The 19,145-nt window shown below is 44.8% G+C and overlaps 1 protein-coding gene across 4 annotated transcripts in view; it reads left to right on the forward strand.

Moving 5' to 3' along the window:
• Window positions 1–19,145, forward strand: part of AMOTL1 (angiomotin like 1) — a 142,354-nt gene that overhangs the window by 100,586 nt on the left and 22,623 nt on the right. For all 4 annotated transcript variants that reach the window (XM_037029710.1, XM_037029709.1, XM_037029711.1 and 1 more), the window contains 2 exons: window positions 2,749–2,893; window positions 4,357–4,446. In XM_037029710.1, coding sequence (XP_036885605.1) covers window positions 2,749–2,893; window positions 4,357–4,446 — 235 coding nt within the window. The remainder of the gene's footprint in view (window positions 1–2,748; window positions 2,894–4,356; window positions 4,447–19,145) is intronic.

Raw genomic sequence — 19,145 nt, forward strand, 5'->3', positions numbered from 1 at the left:
GATCACACTCAGACTCTGTACTGGCCCAGTTGGTTTTTATATCAAGGCCAGTCTGTCCAACCTTCTCTTCATCTTAACAAACATCGCAGAGGACTTAAGATGCTCTATAGCCATGAGGGATTTGAAGAGGAGGCTGTGGTTCTCTCTCGGAAGGACTGTGCAATTAGAAATCATAGAACTTTAGACTTAAATTTTTGAATGATTCCAGCCCAATTTCCCACCCCTTAGGAATCTTTGTTTCAGGTCCCTGAAAGATCATTCTTTTTCACTTGAACGGTGCACTTCTGGAAAATGCAGTCAGGAAATGCTTACGTTGGATCAAAGTCTGCGTCTTTTTAACTTCCTGCGTTTAGTCATCATTCTGTTATCTACAACCGCAATAAAGGAGACTAGTCTGTCTCCTTTGTGACAGCTATCATTTCTCACAGGAAATACCGTATCCTGACCTAAGATTATTGCCCTTTCTGTCTCAATCAGTACAAGCATATAACCATATGCAACTTCTTGATTGTTTAGTATTTGAGATTGTAAACTATGTTGTCAGAGGGTTCCTGCAATTTCCTTTTGTAGTGTGCAGAGAGAAATTTCATTTTTACATTATTTATTGATTGATTTAAGAGAGAAGAACGGAGGAGTGAGAGAGAAACGTCTATTCATTATGCCACTTGTTTATGCTTCATTGGTTGATTTTTGTATGTGCCCTGACCCAGGGTTGAACCTGCAACCTTGGCAGGTTCAGGACAATGCTCTAACCAACGGAGCTTCCTGGCCAGGGTGGAAGTTCTTTTAATGAGAGGAAAGAATTTAAGACTGCTTTTAGGAGTTATACATTTAAAAGTTAATTAATCAGTCAGTATTTTTGTCACTGGCAGGGCACACTTCTGGGGCCGTGAGGACTATTTCTGCTTTTAAGGAATCGATGGTCTAATCAGACACACAAAATGCACATGCACATCTAAATTCCAGGCAGGTGTCTACAGCCAATGAGCAGTGAAACCAGATGGAGGGAAGTTTCTGTGGGTGGTGGAGTTGAGGAAAGCCTCCTAGTTGTCCTGGGCTTGAAGCATGAGCATTTCACCACCACACCCCTGATCACAGGCACTGTGCAAGCGTGTGTGTCTGGGTGCAGGCCAACTCCAGATACCAAGTTCCTGAAGACCAGAGTTGTCTTACTTGTCCTGTATCCTTGGCACCCAGATGCATAGTAAATGTCCAGTAGATACCTGTCAGGATGTATTTTATTTATAGGAATCTCAGCAAGGACTTTCTGCTTTGGGCAGTTGGGGTGCCTGGCTCATGATGATATCCCTGTGGACACCAAAAACATGGCGCAGGTCTCTTGGTGCCCAGTGAGGGGCCCTAGTGCTCTCAACCCTGCCCGCTTTGCCTCTGATCCCGACTTTTAGCAGTTCATCAGGTCCCATGTTTGCAGGTGCTCTTCATCCTTCCTCCTGCGCTTGTTATACAACAATGAAATGAGGTTTATTGATTGCTACTTCTGAAAGACACTGTTAGAGTAGCGTCCTGTTACCACAGTTACAGTTACTTATTACAGGTTTATAGATGCCACAGACTAAATGCTCTCTCAGTTACACCTCTTGATACAGTGAAATATAGAAGGAGAACAACAAAAAATTGTTTTAAGCCCATATTTTTCAATTCCTCCACTCAGAGTTTTCTGTGGTATATTTGTTTATAATTAGATACATGTCCATTAGTCCTGTATATAGATCGTCCTGTTAAAAGGGGGGTTAGAATGCTAAGTACAGAAGCACCTCCCCGAGTGGGCTTTCTGTTCCTTTGGGGATGGGTAGCGAGGTCCCTGGAAGAGCACTGTACTTGGAATCTGGAAATTAGGGTCCAGTTGAGTTGGGGTCCTTCAGTTATTCTGTGTTTTAATATTTTCCCTTATGTTAACCAGGAATAATAATAATAATAGTTATAAACTGCCATGCAAAATATAAGAGGCCTAGGCTATGTTTATACTCACCCCTTTCTTATATTGATTGGTACAAAGGGATTTTTCCAAAGTGATTTTTCTGGTCCAGCCAGACGTGGGAGTCTGCTATTTGCAGGATCCTAATGTTGCCCCTAGAGGGCAGACGGGAGTGGGGGTGAAATCACACCAGCGGTTTTCAACCTTTTTCATCTCATGGTGCACACAAACTAATTACTAAAATTCTGCACACCAAAAAATATATTTTTGTTTGACCAAAAAATAGGTATAATTTTGATTGACTTACAAAAATAATAATAGTAGTAATTGCTTACCCTTTTTGTTCCAAAGTGACTTTTTAATAAAACCAGTACCTATACTTGTATATAAGGATTTCTGGTACCAAAAATTAACCAATCAGATGCAACCTTATTATGCAGCGTGACCAATGAGATGCAACTGTATTATATGATCTATGTTTGTGGTTCATACAGGGCATTCAAACCACTCAGCTGTTGTGTTGGCTCTTGTCATGTTTTTATTTGACAGTCTAAGGGAGAAGAGGTCAGTGCCCCTGACTAATAGTCAGGAATTGCATGTTTTAAAAATCCTTGCAGCTCTCCAGTGTGCTTGTTGAGGCACCCCGGTTGAAAATCACTGAATTACCCAGTTTGGGTAGACATGAAATTCGAGATGCAGAAAAGGCTGCGTTGAAGATACAACCTTCACACTTGGAATGTCAAAGAGTGAGTGTAACTGCAAGGCACCAATATGAATGTCAGTCCCACTTTCATGCCACTTCTTTCTTTTAGTTTGAAAAAGAACTTCAGAGAATTTCGGAAGCCTACGAGAGTCTGGTCAAGTCTACCACCAAGCGAGAGTCACTGGACAAGGCGATGAGAAACAAACTGGAGGGCGAGATTCGAAGACTTCATGATTTCAACAGAGACCTCCGAGGCACGTCAAGTTCCATTCATATTCTCTCTACTCCAAACCTCCCGCGTAGCCAACAGCCTGACTTCAGGTCCAGGTTGTGTTAAATAATCTTGTAAATTCCAACCACCTGGGGAAAGGGCCCTCAAAGAGCAGAATTTGTTTTTCTGCCTTGTAGGTGGTAGGTTGCAGCACTGAGCCTGAGAAGTGACCACCTGTGTGAGAAGTGAGGGAGTTTGTGTGCAATTTCTTCCTGCATGAAAAGTGTTAACAGTGACTCATGACTGTGCGAATGGGAACGTTTGAAAAGATGAGTGTTGGATGCACAGCTCTTCCCACGTCAAGCTGAGTCACTTGGTGTCATACTTTGAAAGCCAGCACTTTACTCTTGCTTGGTACAGTGTAGAAAACAGAGCTAGACATGGTCCCACATAGGGAAAAATAAGGACCCGCAGTTGTGAGTGTGTGTACACACTCACTCACCCATCTATACGCCCCGAAAGCTGGGAGGCACCTGCCGCAGGATCTCGGCAACCTCCCACAGACAGAAGGGTTTGACTGGTAAAATTTAACTTCACTTTCACTCAGCCAAACTGTTTTTCAGTTGCCTTGTATGCCAGAATACTCAGTGTATTGATAGTCTCTAGTAGCTAGATCCCACCTTTTCTATTGCTACAAACCTTTTTATCTTGTATATCATATACATTCAATGAAAACTTGTTAGGCTGAATTATTTGATTGAGTAAATGAAGATTTATTTACCAATCGGTTTGAGCAAAACTGACTGTAGAATCTTTATTAGGTCATTTTGACCTTTTTATAATATCTATTTAATTGTTTTTATTTTTTTATTTTTTGGTTTCAAGATAGAGGTAGCAGTCATGGGCTAAAAACAGAAGACTCGTGGTCAAGGTTAGGCTAGGGCTGGGTTTGAGGCCAAGAAAAGTCAGCCCCTTTGCAAGGACTTCAAGTCAGAGGTTTGTTCATCGGCAACAAAGCAGTTTTTCTCAGGATCTGTTCTTAGCTGCCTTCTCTGCTGGTGCCTGCCTTGGCTTTCCATTGCATAAAAGCACAGCGTGACATCCGAAGACTTTTTCTAACAGTTTGGGATGTATTGTTTCTCCCTAAAAGTTGTTCGGTTTGAGGCTCCTGTCTGAGCAACTCTCCCCGCCCCCCCAGATTGATTGATTGATTGATTGATTGATTGATTTATAGAGAAGGAAAGAGAGGAAGAGAAACATCAATGTGTGGTTGCCCCTCACACATCCCCCACTGGGGACCTGGCCTACAACCCAGGCATGTGCCCTGGCTGGGAATCAAACTGGCGACCCTCTGGTTCTCAGGCCTTCACTCAGTCCACTAAGCAACACCAGCCAGGGCTGTCTGAGCATCTCTTGATACCTGCTCTTGGCTCCATGTCATTTCTCGGTGGACAATGACTTGGGTCCCCTTGTATTTCTTCCTAATCATTTTCTCTTTGTGCGCAGATCGCCTGGAGACTGCCAACAGGCAGCTGTCCAGCAGGGAGTATGACGGGCACGAAGACAGAGTGGTGGAGAGCCTCTATGCTTCCCAGAGTGAGTCTCCACTTATCCCTCCTGAAGCTGGCGTTCATAAAAACCAGGGCCTGAGAAGAGAATCATGTTCATTTTAAGGGGGTTTTATGCTGTGTGCGTTTTGTTTTCTAACTGAGCATGTAAGCTGTTGGGCCTCCTGGGTCTGCCAGACACAGCCGAGGTGGTTAGGTCTGAGTTCAGTAATGTTTATTTTGACCTTCTGACCGGGCCACCTGAAGGATCACATCATGTAATCTCCACATGCGATGCTCATTTCCAAAGACCAATGAGCCCATTTCTGCCCAGAATAAAATGAACTGGGGCTTCCTGTGCCTCCGGATTTATTGGGAGGATAGTGTATTAATTTCACCAAAGGCAAATGATAGAATCAAATGGGTTCTGAGAAGCCCATCGGCCAGGGTTAGACTTTCTGCAAATTCATTGTACAAGTCAGAAATGTAAAAAATGCAACTTTCTCTTTTTAAAGCTGTTTAGAAAATTGAATTCATTTCCCTGTCATAAATCTCAAGAGCATTGTGAATTAAGTGCTTACAAACTAGAGACAATTCAAACAGCAGAAGGCATTTATTCAGACACTGGCCATCTGTTGTGTAACGGTGGCATCTGATGCTGGGGTCCTCCAGTTTTCAAGGCTGGGGATTAATTGGTTAGGTTTTCAAATTCCCGGTACTGTTTGGCCGGAGTAAGTGCCTTTGTTTCCCCCCAATTTACTCATGATTGCACTCCAGTTTTTAGTCTCAGCTTCATTTTAAAAAATCTATTTTGGCAAACGGATACTCATACTGTCTAGGGCTTTTGCATCAGATGCTTTGTAGTCTTGCAGTAGGTAAATTGGCCTGAGCTCCAGATTCACATAAAAAGCTACCTGAGCATCTTGAATTATTGACTTTCCTAACAGAATTTATCTGTTCCTACGCGTGCGGGAGATTGACCATCTCTTCTGAGCCCGTCTTTGAAAAACGAGTCACATGTACTGTCTGCATATTGTACCTTCCTTTTGAGTGATCAGATGCCCAGGCAGAGTCCGTGTCTGTGGCAGTTTGGCCAGCAGTGTCACTCTGCTGATGCCTTTTTGTCCGGGGACATTATTCTCTTGCTAGTAAGTTCAGGTCCAAATGGGAAAGCCAGTTAGTTTCGTCTCAGGGGCATTTGCCCTGGCCTCCTAGCCCAGGCTGTGCTGATGGAATGATACAGTTTGGTGCTGTATGAGTTCACAAATGTTCCTGAAGATTTTAACCTTCCGGCTCAAAGCTAAAACATTAATAATGCAGGCAGAGATGCCCTTCCAGCTTTACAGTCAATGTTTTTTCTGCGCAGACACACTCCATTGTGTTCCAAAGGCACAGACGAGAGTCCAGAGACATTTTTCAACCGCTTACAGGTATCTCAGTGCTGACATGTGGTGTAATTGAATCTAGGCAAGGCATCTGAAGCAGGCTAGCGAACAGTGATGCCTAGCCAGTTTTTCAGCACCTGATCTTCAGGACGCTTTGTGCCCTCACCGTAATTGTTTGCATTAGCTTTTCCTCTCCTGGTGTGCCCAAGAGATGAACTCAAGATGTTGTTTTAAATTTATGGACAGGTTTTTTCCTTAGTGAGTTGTGAGGACTAGCGTGCACCGTGCCATATATATTGCAGATATTTCCCCCAGTTGTTTTTTTTTCCCTTTGATCATGGTGTCCTTTATTTTACAGAACATTTTTTTAGTAACTATATTTATGCTTCTGGGTTTTATGTCATGCTTAGAAATGCTCTTTCCCAGTCCAGAATTATAAAAATATTCACCTCTATTTTCTTCAGATATTCTTATGATTTCATTGTTTGCAAGGCTTATATTTTAGAAGCTAGTTAGGGAGGAAAGGTAGAAGAGAAATTCACTAGAAATTAATCTGGAGGCAAGCAGACTTGTTAACAGATATTTTAGTACCTGGGTAAGAAAGCTAGAGGTCCCAAACTAAGACAGAAGTGGTAACGGAGAGTCGGGGAAGATAACCAAGTACCAACGAAATGATGGCAGTAAAGGGGAGAGAAAGGAGTTTGACAAGAATAACTAGGTAGATGGTCAGTCTTCTAATAAAAAGCAGGTGGCACAGGTTGGGATTAGATAATGAGTTAAATTTTGAACGTGGTGAGTCATCTCATACTTTGGCCTGTAGGTAACCAAGCAGGTGTGATACCAGTAGGTGCCCATGTGCCTTGCAGGCTGGTGATGGGCTGTGCTCTCTGCCAGGCTTTCACTTCAGCATGTGGGTCCGGAATGGCAAGCATGAGTTACTATCTCTCTTTATAGTTATATCACTGTGCTCTGTTATCCGTGTATTCTTTTGAAACGCTGTTATAAGAACACTTTTCAAATGCCTAGAAATCATAATTATAAACATTGCACACTCAAGAGGAGCCATCTTTTTTAAGTGAGGCTTTGAGATTCTAGCATTTAGCTCAGAGAAGGGCAAGAATGCTGATTTCTCTGGATAATGCATACCAAGGAGCGAAGCCTCACCTGGGAAGCCTCTGGCAACCCCCTTGGCCAGTGGAAAAGTTAGAGGGAAGCTGGAAGTAGAGAATAACACCTTTGGCTCCTTTGCTAGGTATTCATGGTGAGCTAGGAGTCCAGGTTCAAAACCACCTGGCCTCATTTTTCAATTTCCTTGCTATCCAGGGTAGTTTTCCTTTCAAGACTGAACTCTGCTCTTTCGTTGAAGCTTGATGAAGGGGGGACTGCCAGGGCACGTACCACTTAGCCTAGAGGGAGAGGTGAGCATTAAACAGGGTGATGGTCAGGCTCCTCTCACTCTTGTTAAAAAGCTCACTGAACGAAGTGCTTAGACTTTGGTGACCGTGATGAACTGTTTTCTCTGTCACGTCATAGTGTCGCAGTATTCTCCTTGGAGGAATTCACAGTTTTGTGTATTTGTTTTCTGGTTGTACTTTTTTAAAAAAAATGTTTTTGCAGCCAAATTGCTCCTGAAAAATATGACATCCTATGTGGTCTGGATGTGTGCAACTAGGGTTTCTTTGTCCTTTAACTTCTTCAACTTACTGAGATTTCTGGTTTTGCTATTCATTTATTTGTCACACACACACACACACACACATGCACACAGATGTGTGCACACACAATAGAGTTAGGCTACTGTCCAGTAAAGACAGAGCCCTGGGATTGTCTGTCGTCTTCTCAGTAAGAGAAACTTTGTAATCCTTTCTTTCTGAAAACCGATAAGTGCACAGAATTTCCATCATCACGAGGCTAGAAAGTCAAAAATAAATATTAGACGTGGGGAAACTAGATGGGTAGAGATGATCTTATTACATTCCTGGGTTGGGTGGGAGCTGGTTGGCTCTGGCATGCAAGTGTTATGCCAGCATACAGCCTGTATGCAAGGACGCAGAGGAACTTACCGCCACCCCTTCAGCCTTCTTTCGGCCGCCGGGGTTCAGCATATTTGGTTAAACCTCATTCTCCATGAGTTAGATACTGACTGTTAGACGGTATCTCTCTCTTAAGAAAAAAAAAATTTGAGCATTCAGTTATTCATTTAAATTAATGAGTAATGAGTATAAGTGAGTCAGAACTTGAATATACTTTTGAGTTTGCTCATAATTTCCATGGGTTTAAAAGTTTTTTAAAAATGTGTGGGACCACCAGTTATATATTGTTTTAAACATAATAGTAATTTACCATTTCAGTGTGTCTTACAATTATCATCTTACCCTTGAATCTTATTTTAAGTACTTTCTTTGATTTTTTTTGTCTCGTGTACAGTGTAAAAGAGACTAAAATAATTTTCTGAAAGAAATCCCTCTGGGTTTTGTATTTCCATACGGGGTCACACAAAGCAGAAACTACAATGACGTGAACATTAATTCCGTTGACGCTTACAGAGCATCAGGAGGTTATTTTGAATTCTCCTTTTGTTTCATTACATCATGCTGTGGGGCTCTGCAGGCTTCGTTAGGAAGGGCAGGTTAGGTGTTGTTGTACGTGAGAGCACTGGTTTTCCTCCCCTGGGTGCTGGCAGCGCCGCCTGACTCAGCGCAAAGCTCCTACTTTGTGCATTCTGTGGGGGCACCAGTTAGCTGCATGGATCTCCTCCACTAGATGAGAGACCTGCAGGCATTCTTTGCTGTCATCTATCACCAGCCCTCACTAAAACACCTTAAATCTTTATGTACTCAATAAGTAGTAAGGCGATGGATAAATGTGGAAAGTCCTTGTAACAATAGCATCAGTATAAAATGTCCTTTTCAGCTCAGTGTTTCCTAGTCACATTGGGAGATGCCCCTGGCTATTCTGTTATTTCCAGGCATTAGGCAAAACTATTTTTTGAAAACTGCAATCAGAGTAGAAGCAAATTAATGATGCTTGAATTCTTTTTTGCCTTCCTTTCTCCTGCCATGGAGGCCTGCCAAGGTGGCAGGATTTAAGTTAACAAAATTTTCTTGCCCTAAATTTTTAACTGATTTTCCTTAAACATGACCGTTATAGGACTGTGCAGCTCTAAAAAACGAAAAATTCTGTAGGCACAGCCTTAAGCAAACGATTTTGGATCAATCCCTGTGTCTTCTAGGTCCTGCGCTTTCACTAACATGTTCAGTGACCCAAAGGTACATGATTTCCCTGCACCTCCATTTCCTCAGGAAGCAGAGGATTAAATCTCCTAAATCAGCCAGAGCTCTGAGGAGGGAGGAATCGGTGGTAGGAAGTATGAAGAAAACTTTATAAAGTCCATTTATTCTGCAACACTCCTTCCTATCCCCTTACATCCTTCCTCCACCTGATTTAGCTCTCACCTTCTCTGGAAGGAGCTGCCGGTGTTCAGGGCTGGGGAACGGTCCCTGTTCCCAAAGAATGTCTGCAGGGCTCACTGTACCTTTGGAATTTGGGAAGCAGAGCATGTGCACACTTAAGCCACTTGCTGAATCCTGACAGGCAGCACTGAGAAATGTCAACCCTACACGATGATGAGAAGTCTACCCAAGCTTCAGGGCATCTGTTTGTGTTCCATCAGATCTTCTGCCCAGGGGTGAAACTAGCATGACTCAATTAGGCTGATTTCCTGTGCTTAGAGAACCACCAGAGCTGATCCAGAGCTGTCTTCTGGTCGTGTATTGATACTAGGTCTCTAGCAAGTGAACATGCCTTCTGACTTATTTATTTGCTTGACATTCCTGTTTGGCGATGGAAAAGTCAAGTGTCTTAAACTTCCTCACTGTCCCTATTCCTTGCACCACATAGCTAGTTGGACGGGCAGAGTAAGTACAGACTGAAAACCATACTGAAGTTCATAGGCGTTTCATGTGGCATCAGGGAGCCCTCACTCCTCCTGACAGTTCAGAGCCAGGAAATCCCCGTTCAGGTCTCAGCTCAAAAGAAATGGCAGTTGCTCAGGGAAGTCTTGAGATAGGGTCATGTAGGGTCACCCCCCACACCCTGTACTTTTGAACACTCCTCGCCCTGTAAGTAAGTGAGCGGATGTTCATGGTCGGTCTTCCCTGACTGAACTGCATGCACCGTGAGGGCAGGGCCCTGTCTGTCACCCTCCCCCTTCTAGTCCTGAATCCTTGCGTTTCCGGAACCGGGCACAGCACCAGGCACTTACAGGCATTTAATAATTATTTGCTGGGCATTGAGTGACCGATGGTCATTATCATTTATTCAGATAACTATTGGCTACCTACCGTGAGCTAGCCGTGTTCTAGGCTACAGGTCAGCAGAATTCTTCTGTAGAACTCCCGACGGTAAACAACGTTTGGCTGCAGCCACCAACTCCGTCCCTGTAGCGGAAAGCCATCGAACGTGACCCCTAAACAAGTGGGCGCGCCCGAGCTCCAGCGAAGCTTGATTCACAGAATCAGGCTGTGGACTGGATCCGGCCTGCAGGCCGTGGTTTGCTGACCTGTTCCAGTCGTGGAAGGGAAGGAGAAAAAGGAACCGCAGCATAAGGAGGATGGAAAATAAAGAACTTCAGAAGGATTCTTGAGATCTTATTTTATAAATTGCCGTGATTTATAAATTAGGACACAGTTATTTTCTTTCCTGGAAGAGTCCTGTGGTCATCTTTTACTTAAGCCTTAATTGGGTGAGTGTGATTATTTTCNAAGTCTTGAGATAGGGTCATGTAGGGTCACCCCCCACACCCTGTACTTTTGAACACTCCTCGCCCTGTAAGTAAGTGAGCGGATGTTCATGGTCGGTCTTCCCTGACTGAACTGCATGCACCGTGAGGGCAGGGCCCTGTCTGTCACCCTCCCCCTTCTAGTCCTGAATCCTTGCGTTTCCGGAACCGGGCACAGCACCAGGCACTTACAGGCATTTAATAATTATTTGCTGGGCATTGAGTGACCGATGGTCATTATCATTTATTCAGATAACTATTGGCTACCTACCGTGAGCTAGCCGTGTTCTAGGCTACAGGTCAGCAGAATTCTTCTGTAGAACTCCCGACGGTAAACAACGTTTGGCTGCAGCCACCAACCCCGTCCCTGTAGCGGAAAGCCGTCGAACGTGACCCCTAAACAAGTGGGCGCGCCCGAGTTCCAGTGAAGCTTGATTCACAGAATCAGGCTGTGGACAGGATCCGGCCTGCAGGCCGTGGTTTGCTGACCTGTTCCAGTCGTGGAAGGGAAGGAGAAAAAGGAACCGCAGCATAAGGAGGATGGAAAATAAAGAACTTCGGAAGGATTCTTGAGATCTTATTTTATAAATTGACGTGATTTATAAATTAGGACAGTTATTTTCTTTCCTGGAAGAGTCCTGTGGTCATCTTTTACTTAAGCCCTAATTGGGTGAGTGTGATTATTTTCATTTTAGATAAACAGACACTTACAGATGTAGTCACAAACCTCAGTTATCCAGTTGGCATCCAAAATTGGCTACTGATGGAAGATAGGGCAGGGTGGGACTAGCCCTGGGGGTAGCCGTGGTCGTTAACTGCCTGGGTGGTGAGTCTCAGGGCTGTGCCACAAATCATACCATAGCATTCACTGCAGACCTTAAATAACAGGCTCACAGAGGATCTTAAAGGTCACAGGTCTGGTCCCCAGCAGTGCATGTGTCCTGTGAGTGGAGCTCGTTAAGAAGCCGTTTGATTGCCACTGTGAGTGACAGTCTGTGGAGGCTGTTGATCTGGTGGTTGAAAGTTTATCCTCAGGTGGTATTGCAGGGTTGCTCCCCTGTTTGCTCCCCCTCAGGTCCTGCCTCAGGCCTGTCTGGACACAGTCGTTTAATGCCTGCCAATGCTAACTGAGCATTTACTGTGAGTCTCTATAGCTACATTGTCTCTATTACAAGTATCTAATAGATGGGGACGCTGAGGCGCTGGGAGGCTGAGTAACTTGCCCAGGGTCATAGACACTGGTGAGCAGAGCAGGCAGGTTTTGAACCTGGGTCCTTCCGACTCTGGAGCCCATGCTCATACTGAGCTGCTGTTGGGCAGCCCCTTCTGTCCTGGGGAGGTGGGGACGCATGGTCCTGTGAGAGGTGGCAGCATTGGACTCTTCACCCTGGTTTTAGAACTCATCGAGTGAGACCTCCGTGTTCCACTGACAAAGAAACTGCAACCCAGAGGCATCAAATGGTTTTTCCAAAGCCCCTTTGTTGTTTTATGGGTCAACCACAGTGTCACCTGGGACCTCCTTTTTCTTATTTTTTTTTCTTTCCTTCCTCCAAAAGCCATCTCTGTTGGCTCTGGGGGGTGATGAAAATTTCACATTTTTACCCCTAGAAGAATTTGGGGCAGGAAGCAAATGTAAATAATTTTGAACTAGAAGTCTTCTTTGGATGCAAATTATTTAGCCCAGGACTCCGACTTAATGATAATGCATCCAGGTGTTCTCAAGGGAGTTCTAACTACCGAAATTTACAATTCGTCCTCTGACTTCGTACATCTGTCTTTGATCCAGAGACAATTACAATAAACGGCCTTGTTTGATGATCTAGTGTCTCTTCAGATATTAAAAAAACAAAACTGTTGAGGCCAGAATAGAGTTTAGAGACAAAAAAATGTTTTCTCAGAAATGTCTATGAAATTAAACCTTTCCATTCTCTGTGATAAAAATGAAATATAAGCGGATACAATGAGTAACTCTGGTGTAGCTTCTTACAGCTAGTTTTTTAAACTATTTTTGGTTCATGAATTGTAGTGAGGTCAGACAGCTATATCTTAATGGAATCCCAGAACTTTGAGGGCATAAAATGTTTGCTTTAAGTCCAAAAAATTTGGTCTTAGACCATTAAAAATAAGCTAGCATCTGTTACTAATTTTCTTTTTTTGCTGGCAAAGACTGGTTTGGTAGGAAAAAAAGGGGAAAAAGGATCCGTTCAAAGCACGTTACCAAAGTCACAGTGGGAGGGGCTGCAGAAGTTAAAGGGGGGGGGAATGTGACGCAGGCAGCACGTTGCTTCCTCTCTGATCATCCCAAAGGGACCACCTCTTTACCCACACATAACAACTTCCCCAGCATGGACTTCTGCCTTCGGGCCAGGTTTTGATGTTAAGCCATTCAAAAGGCCCACTTAAAAACCATAGTCTTACATATACATATTATAATAGTGCCTTAATTAAAACAAATCTGGGTATATAATACAATATATAACTAATATATACCTATAAATATCTAGGTATTGATGCAGGTATAAATACCTAAAATACTATGTATACCTGTATTTATATATGACAGAATAAATCTACGCATTCTAAGGGCGCAGCGTGACGAAATGCCACGACCGCCACAACCAGGGCGCAGCACCCCCAGAGCCTGGGGCGCCCCCACCCTCTGTCTGCCCTGGTTCACTTTTCAGCACCTTCTGGTCGCTGCTCTTCGTGTTATGCCCAGGTTTTACCGTTGTTTTCTTCACGGGGAGCCCAGTCGTCTGGTGGGCTCTTACTCTGTCAATCCTGGAAATAAAACCGTCTGTTGTACATCTTTTTATATTACGATGAGAGAAGGCTAAAAAAAGGACTTCTGTTCTTTGGTAGTTATAGAAAGTTTAAGTCTTTACATTGGTTTCTCATTGATTCACAGATGTGCATAGTCAAAACCAAATGCCCCACGCATCCTGTATTTGCGGGGCATTTTCAGTCCCTTGCCTGCTTTGCTGTTAAGCTGTCAGTGGTGGTATGGAAGTAGCAACACATTTTTATTTTAAGTGAAAAAGAAAGTAAATGGAAGGCTAAACAGGACATGTAGAAGCTGAACTGGATGAATGGGTATATAGTCAATCACCCCAAATTACAAGCTACATATGTTAAAAAAACTATGAAGGTTAAAATATTGAATTATACCTCAATGTGTAAGTACAGTTTCGAGACCTCAAGTGCAAAAGGAAAAATGACTTGATAAGAGAAAATTATATTCAAAAGAACTTGTGCTGAGATTCAGATAAATAGTTTATCAAATTGTACCTGAGACATTTGACTTTTGGTGCTACAACTCACTTTGGGGCCTGGATACTGAAGGGCAATAGGTAAATTATATAGGGTAACAAAAATATTATATGTATGTGACGACCAGAATGTATAGTTTTCCTCCGTTAGATCAATGGAAGATTTGATGGTTAGGCTTAGTTCCTTCTCAATGATAAATATCTAAAAAACTATCATTTTAAAATTTTATTTTAAAGATTGAGTTTGAATTTGATCGTATCAATAATAGCATCCTCTTATTCAATAAGCTGTTGCCTAAACTTGTTCTGTCTCATCATATAAGAAATACTTCTGCCATCTTAGATTCTTCTTACAGTCCTGCAGAGATGCCAGGGCTTAGACACACTACGAAGTAAGCCAGCAAGGGAAGGTCGGCTGCCTCGGTTCCTGGAGCACGGGGCAGAGTGTGGCCAGGACGCACTGGCGGGTTCCTCCCCACACCCCAGAGTGTGTGTGCTGGTTTTCCTATATGGGAGATCTGTCTTATTGAGGGACTCAGAAAACCTCCTTGAGTGTATAGCATTAGGATTGTCCTTGGAAACGAATTAGTATTTTAGAGTAATTTTACCACCCTTGTACTATGTAAAAGGGAACAATTCTATTTTCCTTTTAAATTTGGGCGACCAAGTTTGACTAAATCCTTCACACTTCAGGCCTGGTCTCACTTTCTCATATTGATTCATCTGTCGGAGATTTCTTCCCTCCATTTTAACAACACCCATTTCCACTAATCTTTGTTTCTTTTTGTAATGTCTGAACCAGTGGTTGTGAAACTCAGAGTGGTTGTTTAAAAGAACGTTTACTTGGAAGCCCCAAATGTCAAGTGTACAAAAACCAAAACACATTTCTGGTTGAGACAGGGGGGCATTTTTCATCACCCCCTACTTCCTGCTTGGCCCCGACATCTCCTCTCCCCCTCCCCTTCCTTCTCTCTCACCCAGGGTTCTACAGAAGAGTTTGGTTTGAACTCCTGTTCTGAATTTTCCTTGTCAGAGAATTCATTTAAAAACAGTTCACTCTCTCAGCCATCTAAGACGAGCCCTCGCTGGAGTGCTCCTGGGTTGGTTAATAGACTATTCAGCCGCTCGCCCACTCACAGCCCATCTCCCGTTGCCTGGCAGAGCCATGGCAACCTGCAGTGCGTACAGGGACCACACAGAGCTGAAAATGTTCTCCAGAAATAACCAGGTTCCTCACCTGGGAGACTTTATCAGCAAAATTTGAAAAGACAACAAAAAACAAGGCCAGAGGCTTTATGGGGTTAGCTTTGTATCTATTACTTTTTCGTTGCTGAATTAATGATTGTGGCTTGTAAAGGTGGATCATCTTTCACATTGTTTCCCATCAAAATAATCCTTATATAAACAGATCACTCTTATACGATATAAGCAGTGCTCTGTTTGGGTTATATTTTGGGGGTCTCTTTCTGGGTTCACCAGTTTGACTCCCACAGCTCATTAAGAATGAGCACTTGCGTGTAGAATATCTTTGGGGCCGAATGAACCTAACTAGTTTTGCGTACAGTGAAGTAAATGAAATACCTTCCTGTTGACTTCCCACTCCCACACCCTCAGAAGGAAGAAGTTACTCTTGGTGTCAACAAGATTGTCCAGTGGAGCTGACTTTCTGAGGACCCCACAGATTATAGCCAACCCATGGAATAAGCTCCTCACAGACTAGCGTCTCTTCCGAATCGCAGGATACAGTGCCAGGGAACTCAGGGCTGAAGGAAGGGTCCTTGAGGAAGAAGAAACAGGAGGAGACATTTGGGGCAGGGATAATATGGCAAATAAGTATTTGGACATCTTTTCATAAGAGAGAATGCATTCTTCAGCCTGTGGAGAAGTTTCTAGTAACCAGAATTAATGCCAATGGTGTTGGTTAGCGTCATCTTAGTCTTTACCAAACTCCCAAGTCCTTGGTGGAGAAGGGAGTAGAGGTGTGAAGAACAAAGAGAAGTGTCTTAGTGACCTTTTCATTACAGAAGGAAAAGCCCACTTGCGCTGGCTTAAGCCCAAATACAAGGACTGTATTTTAAGGACGTAGGTGTGTGATGGAGCCCCTGGGCAGGACGGGCAGGCAGGCCTCACAAGGGCCAGGGACCAAGGCCGGTGTGTCTGAGAATCACAGTGTAGTTCATATTTAGGGGTCTGTGTGTCTGTCTGTCTGTTTCCCTCTCCTTCTTAACATGGATTCTCACCCACCTTTCTTCACCCATCTGCTTGATTTTTTACTTTTTACATTATTGCTTTCTTTGTTTCTTCAAAACACATGCTGGACTGTGGCTACTAGCCCAAGAGCTAGGTGGCCTGTCTGCACCACTGCCTCTCCCAGGCTCCTACTTGAACGTCCGGAGACGATAGACTCAGATTGGCCTATCTTGGGTCACGTGGCACTTCAGGTTTGATCCTGTCAAATGGGAGGGGTGGGCAGGGGCAGCTAATGCAGACATGGATTCTTGCCGGAATTTAGCCCTGTGGATGGAGGACTATGGTAGATAGCTGTTCAAAACAGCATTACTTGAGCAGACACTGGGAAGGTTGTCCACTCCGTGTAGATCTCCAGGTTAGGACGCACTAGCCTCTGGCAGGCCCCCTCAGTGAACCTCCAGAGCCGATTGGGGCCCCTGTTGTACATGCAGGTGGCCCAGGCGCTTTCAGCCGTGGCCCCTCAGCCTCCCCACCCAGCCTCTCCTTTGTCTGGCTCTTCTCTGGCCACGTCCTTTAAGCTGTCTTCACTCAGGGAGGCCCAGAGCTTATTCTCCTCGCATCCGATTCATCCATCAGAGTGAGACTTCTAGTCACCGGCAGTTTCGAGGTTTGTTGGATCATGTCAGCCTCCTCGTCCCTTAACTCTGTCACCACCGCTCCCTCTTCCCCATCCAAGGCCACGAGGACCTTTGAGATTTGCCAGAGAAATAACTGCAGAACCAGGCACCAAAATGCACTAGTTGTGCATTGCTGTGTGAGCTTATGGGATTTAGAGCTTGAACAGGAGTAGCTTAATTTGTGTTTCTGTCTACAGACTCATGCACACATACATACACAGCACAGGACAGATGTAAACCTGCAATGCCCCCTCCAGTTAAAGGGCCAAACCTTGGTTCCCGCTGAAAGGAGACAAGAGAGAGAAGACCTTTTTTTTTTACCTTACAAGCATTCCAGTGAATAGTCACTCTTTGGTCAAGCTGGCAGCAGCTGGACGACTCTGCCCCACCAGCTACATTGGGCTTAGGGAAAAATTCATCAAAAACCTATTATGCGAGGAAAGGCCTAGAAATTGACCCCTGTACGAGAAGGGCCAGGTTACAGCTTTGCTCTCCTCACGAGCTCCAGCTGTCGGTTGGAGTGCTGAGTTAAAGACTAGCAGCACAGCACCTGGTGCTCGACACCCTCGCTGTCGGCCCCACATGTGCCCAGCCCTTGGTATTTCTTGGCAGAGGTTGCTGGGACCCACTGTCCCGTGGTTCAGCCAGCCATTAAGCTTAGTGCTCATACAGTAACTCAGAAACAGTTTCAGGGAGGTGGACGGCACACTCACCTCCTCCCAGGACCAAACTGGAGTTCGACCTAAATTACTAAACAGTCATCCTGAATGATCAACCGAAAACTACCTAAAGGGAAGTCTTACAGCAAAGGATTTACAGAAGCCCCATGGAATCTGATCATCTTCTTTGCTGAAATCAAAGCAGGAGCTGGAAGGGAGGAGAAGGGGGAGGGAGAAGATGTGAAGAGGGCGCCTGGCAAGGACGTTGTGTGGGAAGCTCTTTGTCCCCGACGCACCCCCTAGACTTCCTGCAGTTCCTGTCCCTCCAGCCCAGGAGCCTTTCTGAAGAGACCTCCCCTCGCCCCCCGGCTGCCTCAGTTCCTTTGGTGGCTGCTGGACCTTCCTTCTGCCTGAGCAGTCTAGGATTCATAGCTTTTCCTACCCAAGTTAACCACCACGAAAAGCAGCCGTTGTGGGATCGCCAGCCAGCACCCCTGGAGCCTGGGTCTGAGCAGGCCATGCACAGCCAGGCCCCGGGGTGCACTCCATGCCTCAGTGATGAGCAATGAGCCGCTTCACTCACTGCCGACGTCGTTCTTGTTACCAGAGGCCAACGTCTGAGATGACTTCATAGTCTGTAAAAGCATGTTCTTCAGACATCTAGAAGGGTCCAGGAAATCACAATCCCGGGAAATTGTGGCTGGAGCTGGGTTTCCGCTGGTACACAGCAGGCACACCAAAACGAGGTTTCCTTCCCTGGGCTGCCCTGTGCCCCCCTTACCTGCCCTTCGCCCCAAATCCTCACAACGTCAAATGGCCGATCTTTTTCCAGAAGCATGCACACTCCAGATTTGGAGAGAGGTTAATGGAGCTAGAACAGTGGCCACCAGGTGGTTTTTATTCTTAGAAAATTTGGAAGGGTGATGCTGATCTCATTGCTTATGGCTGTGAGTCCAATCGGTAAACGTTTCCTGAGTGCTTAGAAGAGAAAAAAGAAGTAGTTTCAGCAAATGGTCCACATTGGACCTTACCCAGAATCTGGAGGGGTGGGAGGGTCAGATGCAAAGATGCAAAGGGAGCGTCTTTGAATCACTGGGTCCAGTACTAGTTTCCGTCCACTTCCCTTTCCTCAAGCGAAGAAACTAACCTGTGGGCGGAGGCACAGGTTACCATCTGACCTTGTACAAGTATCACAGCTCATTGCACATCAGTTTTCTCAGTTGTTCAATGGAGTTGTGAGGAGTCGACTTTCTGTGGCAAAGTTCAAGGCACAGTGCCTAGGACATAGTAAGCCCCCAGTAGTACGCGTTAGCTCTTGTTATTTAGGTCTCAGTTATGTGCCAAGCCCAGTGGTAGGTATTTTACCAAGTCATTTCAGCCCTCACAACAGTCTTGTGAAATTGAGGAGATGGCCACACAGGGCTGAAGCCCATGTTCAAGGTGAAGCAGGAGTGAAGGTGCCAGAAGCAAACCAGGTCGGCCTGACTACAAATCCCGTGCCATCGCTGTGGTTTCCAGAGTAAACAGTGTTTGAGCAGGCATCTCTGTGTAATGGGACCGGAGCCACCAGGCCGAACAACTCCCAGCTCCATGCGGTACAGAGTAATTCATATCCACTGAGTAAACAGACCATTCTGGGCAAGAGTTCCCTTGTGTCAACCCCCTGTTCTAGGAATTTTCAGTATATACATTGGAGCCCAGCCAAAAATTCAGTGTGGGGCTGATCTTTCTTGAGATCCCTCCCAAGGGGCTCAGCTAATAATAAACTGAAAGGACCTTCCCATGAGG

The sequence above is a fragment of the Sturnira hondurensis genome, unplaced genomic scaffold (assembly GCF_014824575.4).
Source record: "Sturnira hondurensis isolate 20B ecotype Veracruz unplaced genomic scaffold, ASM1482457v3 Scaffold0020489, whole genome shotgun sequence".
In the NCBI taxonomy this organism is placed as follows: Eukaryota; Metazoa; Chordata; class Mammalia; order Chiroptera; family Phyllostomidae; genus Sturnira; species Sturnira hondurensis.